The 4,608-nt window shown below is 36.6% G+C and overlaps 1 protein-coding gene across 1 annotated transcript; it reads right to left on the bottom strand.

Moving 5' to 3' along the window:
* Positions 1-992: 992 nt before the first annotated feature.
* Positions 993-2,244, bottom strand: LOC110887606 (RING-H2 finger protein ATL11). The gene has a single exon (XM_022135182.2). It carries the CDS (start codon positions 2,140-2,142, stop codon positions 1,177-1,179), a length of 966 nt encoding a protein of 321 aa, XP_021990874.1. The 5' UTR covers positions 2,143-2,244; the 3' UTR covers positions 993-1,176.
* Positions 2,245-4,608: the final 2,364 nt, after the last annotated feature.

Raw genomic sequence — 4,608 nt, 5'->3', positions numbered from 1 at the left:
TGCGTAAAATGAGGTGAACTGCACTTATATACGAGGTCTTGGACTCTGGCCCATCAACTCTTTATCAGCAGCCTCACAACAAGCCCAACCCATCATCCAACAGCACAATTGTAACATTTGCAAAAAGTATATAAACGAGAAGGTAGCTCTGTTGAAAATCGCACAAAGTTTAAACTTAATTTAAATAAATATATTTAGATTGTCATATTATAATAAATAAGTTACTGGTTATGCTACATGTAATAATTATGTGTGTCCAAGTTCTTGTAACCGTGTGGAAATTTTCTATCTTATTTATCTCTAAGTCCAAAGTATACCTAATAAATAAGTAACTAAACGAAATTCTTTCTGCTTATGGTTTCTCAACTATTATTATTTTCTTCATTAATATATGTTTTATGAATATTTCATTTATTTAATATTTCTTTTCTCAACTATTTCCTTATTTTTTTTTCATTTATAAATAACTGTTTAATATTTAATTGATCCACCCTATATAATATAATATAGTGAAAATATATGATAAAATCATGACACCCCCTTAAATGATGATAGAATTGGTCGTAAACCCTGCAAAATCAGATGTATAAAAGTTTTAGTGTTAATAACCAACACTCATAGATACTACTAGAAATGAATAATAAATCTGTTAAAATATAAAAATAACCAACTGGGTCGGTGCCTCACTGGCAAAGACAAAGCTTTTAGATACATTTGGTTTAAGGCCTTAGGTTCAAGTTCCATGTAAAATAGGATTAAATATTCGCTTTTAAAAAAATACTCACATTGTTGGTTGCTTGCCTTTGTATTGCGTTTGAATAGCTTGTTAAATTGTCTCTATCGTCCGTGTCTCAATACATTAAATCTTTTATTGTTGAGCGACGCAAACTCAAGTAGATTAGACTTTTTGCATGTGTATATCTAGACCTGTGGGGGTATAACAAACGTCTCTTGTGGATACATGATCCATAGTAGATACACGAAGAGTATTATTCATGGGTATGCTTTCTTGTACTATTATTGGGCGTAAATGTTTGAAGTGTGAGACATTCTAAATAAGCCTTAATTGGGCAAAGAAATCACTTGCCATCTTTCCAGTTAATATTAAAGCTAGTAATAACAATGAAATTATACATCTAGACTCAACATCAGTACTAGTCTATCCATGGATTGTTCTTACACATCCAGATTCCTGTTTGATGCTGGAAACAAACGGTTAAATGGTGATCTAACGGATCTGAAAAACCGTTGTGAGTTTGAAGTCAGAGTCAAGTCGCTTCCACCCCTTGATGTCTCACCACCCGTCCTATTTGGGTTAGACCGCTCAAACCGAACATAATGATCAAGTCTTCTAGTAGAACCAACACTAACACTTCGAAAAGGCATCTTTTCGCTACTTTCCGTTGGAAACACCCCATGAGGGCTAGTCGGAAGACTCGTGACTAGGTTCATGAACATGTCCCGTGCCTCATTTGGTAAACGTAGCGTGTACCACTCCATATTTTCAACAGGTTGTACTACCACTGAGTGCCCCGTTGAATGTGAACGGGGCATTCGAGTGGTAGAAGGTTTTACGTGTTTCGACTCGATGGGGAGAAGAAACTCGGTTGACCCGCAATCTCTCTCAGGGTCAACCGGGTAATCCAACTGCTCAGTCATGAGACTGGGTTCATTGGATGTTAGGACAAGATTTGCTCGGCACACCGGGCATGTGACGTGTGACGCCAGCCACGTGTCGACACAATCCATGTGGAACACGTGGCTACATTTTGGTAGCAATCTTAGGGTTTCATGGTCTTGAAACTCATTTAAGCAGACAGCGCACTCTAGCGTTGTCTGTCCTATTTTTATCCCCTTGACAACTGAATATAGAAAGCTTGGGAACGTGGCGATGGCGGCCGGGTCAAGCCCGTGCACCACTGACCGCATCGACCCGGTTTCACTCCCATGGGTGGTACTTGCTGCAAGTCTGAGCTGTCTTTCGGCGTAATGGCGAAAGTAGGTGGAGACCAAACAAAGCATAAAGAATGCACATAAAAGACACACGAGCACTATAGCCATGATGGGGTTGACCGGGGTAGAAGAAGGCGAATCCGGCACGGATGGCATTGGTGTTGATGCCATTGCTTCTCTAGTGGCCATGTAATTATTTGCTAAATACCAATGTTTTCAGAACCGGATCCGATATCGAATAAAGATTTGCATGAAGGAAAATGATAGAAGTTTTAGTGAAGCTACTAGCTAGGTATGGGACTTGGTTAAGTTTTCGTGCTAATAATGCCATGGGTTTATCTAATTAATTAGTCTTAGGCAGCTTCAATAATAAGCTTTGTGTATTGGCACTACAAAAAAATATAATGTCGTGTTGTTGAGGAGATTGACAAGCTGGTGGAAAGGTAAGAAGACGACGAAAGGAAAAAACTGAAGTTGTTTAATTTTAGATTATTATTTCGTTTATTACGAGGTCGAATGAGAATTTAAGAGTAAAGTTTGAGTAATGATGCCATATTTAAGGACGGCTATTCGTTTTATCTCTTGTTGGAAGTTCGAATATCTTGATGGATAGAATGCAGATTATTGAGCAATATGAAATATCAAAACAATTACCCTAATGACATATCAAATTCCTCGCTAATGACATCAAATTCTTGTGTAGAACAAGAAGACGGCTTCTTTTCTAACATTGTGTTTTACTAATGGAAGAAAAGGAAAATAAAACATGTCGTGTTCCCGAGTTTCATTTAAAAAATAAAAAGAAAGGAAATGAAAGGAAAACTAGGCTAAATTTTTTAGTTTTTTTATCCTTTTGATTTGCAAGGAAATGGAGGGAAGGACAATTTTTTTTCTTTCTCGTCCTTTCCTTTCCCAGTTTTACTTTATTTTCTTTTTTCACGATAAGTTAACTCGGGATGAGAGCGTAAATATAGCTAGACGTGAGAGGAAAACACTCTCAAATTATTGAGAGGGTATTGTTTGTAATAAAAGAGGCGTACGTTTCGTATAGTAGCACCTAAGAAAAAATTTATGGTTATTTTCTTTCCTATGTCTCTATCCAAAAGTCAAAAGTTAGATGATAATGGGATCGATGGGCATGTAGCCCATAGGTATCATCAAGGCCGGCTAAAAATATTGTAGGCCCGAAGCGGATAACAAAATTAAGGCCCTTTGCGTAAAAAATAAAAGAAAAAAAATTGTTTTTGATCCTATGATTCATATACCATCTCTATGTATACATAGTTATATATCATAAACCTCAACGCCAACGATTTTAAAGTCAAAATCACCTACATATAATATGTTATCTTAAGAATTTGGGGCCCCGGGGAAGTGGAGGCCTAAAGCGGCTTGCTTTATTTCACTCCCCCTTGAGCCGGCCCTGGGTATCACGGTGTTGAAAAGGTGCTCTATCTCTTAAAGCGATAAGGGTTAATTCTTTTATAAAACATGATAACTTAAAAGTTAAAAATGTACCGAAACTATCAGTACTGTAAATCGCTAAAGTGGGTATCGGTACCGTACCGAATGTTTAGTACGGTACCGGTATCCGAAGGTGAAAATCGGTAAAATATGGGTATTATAGGTACTGAAATCGCTAAAAAGTGGGAACCGAATCAGTACTGAAAATAATTCGGTACTGGTTCGGTAACGGTACCTAGTACCAAATGCTCATCCTATCGATGTGTGTTTTACATCAATTGAAAACCATACGAAAATATTGATATTTGTTCAGATAGGTTCGGTATTGGTACCAATGTTGCGTGGTTAGTATCAGTTAGGTTTGTTACGGTACATGTACACGGTATAGTTTATGATAAACAAAGTACTTTGTGTTGAATGCAAGTCCTTGTTCAGTAAAAATATAGAGTTAAATTCTTTCATGGAGGTCAGTTCAAAAGGTTTCTAGGAAGAAAACATGTGGTTGACATATGCTTGGTATAGATAGTTCTTTTATCAAAGGCACTAAATAGGTTCTAATGTTGTGTGGGGATTCAAACAACGGTATCTACCCGGTTATATATGGTATAGTTGAAGCTAAAAGCTTTACTTGTTGGACTGGGTTCTTGCAGTGTGCATAAGATTATCTTGATCTAGTTTCCAACTCCAATTTTACTTTTATAACTAACAAGAAAAAGTACTTTTAGAATTTATTAGATTAGTGCATTGTGTCATATTCTAACAAATACTAACAATTAAATTTCATTTAAGGGTATAATTCCTACTATCCTCAAGGTGTTTCCTAGTGTTGAAGTGGCTGCAACCATTTAGTTACCAGTCTTTGAATGTGTAGACAACTAAGGGGTGAATAGGTTTTCTTAAAAAACTTGTCAGATTATAACCCTAATTATGAAGGCATAACACTTGTATTAAACCCAACAACAATATGAAAAAAGAATAATTAACAATTGGACGAAAGTAAAGAGTTTAAGGCAAGAAATGACAAAACCGGTTTATAAAGGTTCAAGTGAATGTTAACAAATCCATTTTACGTCCCCTTTCCAGTTCTCCAATCGAGAGTTGTTCCGCTAAACGTTTCTCTTGAACGGAAGAGATCAGCGGTACACATGTTTCACTAAATCAAGATAGTAATCACCTTACAACGTCTCCCTA

Source organism: Helianthus annuus, chromosome 15 (genome assembly GCF_002127325.2).
Source record: "Helianthus annuus cultivar XRQ/B chromosome 15, HanXRQr2.0-SUNRISE, whole genome shotgun sequence".
NCBI classification, from domain to species: Eukaryota; Viridiplantae; Streptophyta; class Magnoliopsida; order Asterales; family Asteraceae; genus Helianthus; species Helianthus annuus.
Note: the sequence above shows the minus strand (reverse complement) of the source record. Positions and strands in the feature narration are given on the sequence as shown.

Coding starts and splice junctions, on each gene's coding strand:
- LOC110887606 (XM_022135182.2), bottom strand. CDS start 2,142: ATGGCCACTAGAGAAGCAATGGCATCAACACCAATGCCATCCGTGCCG.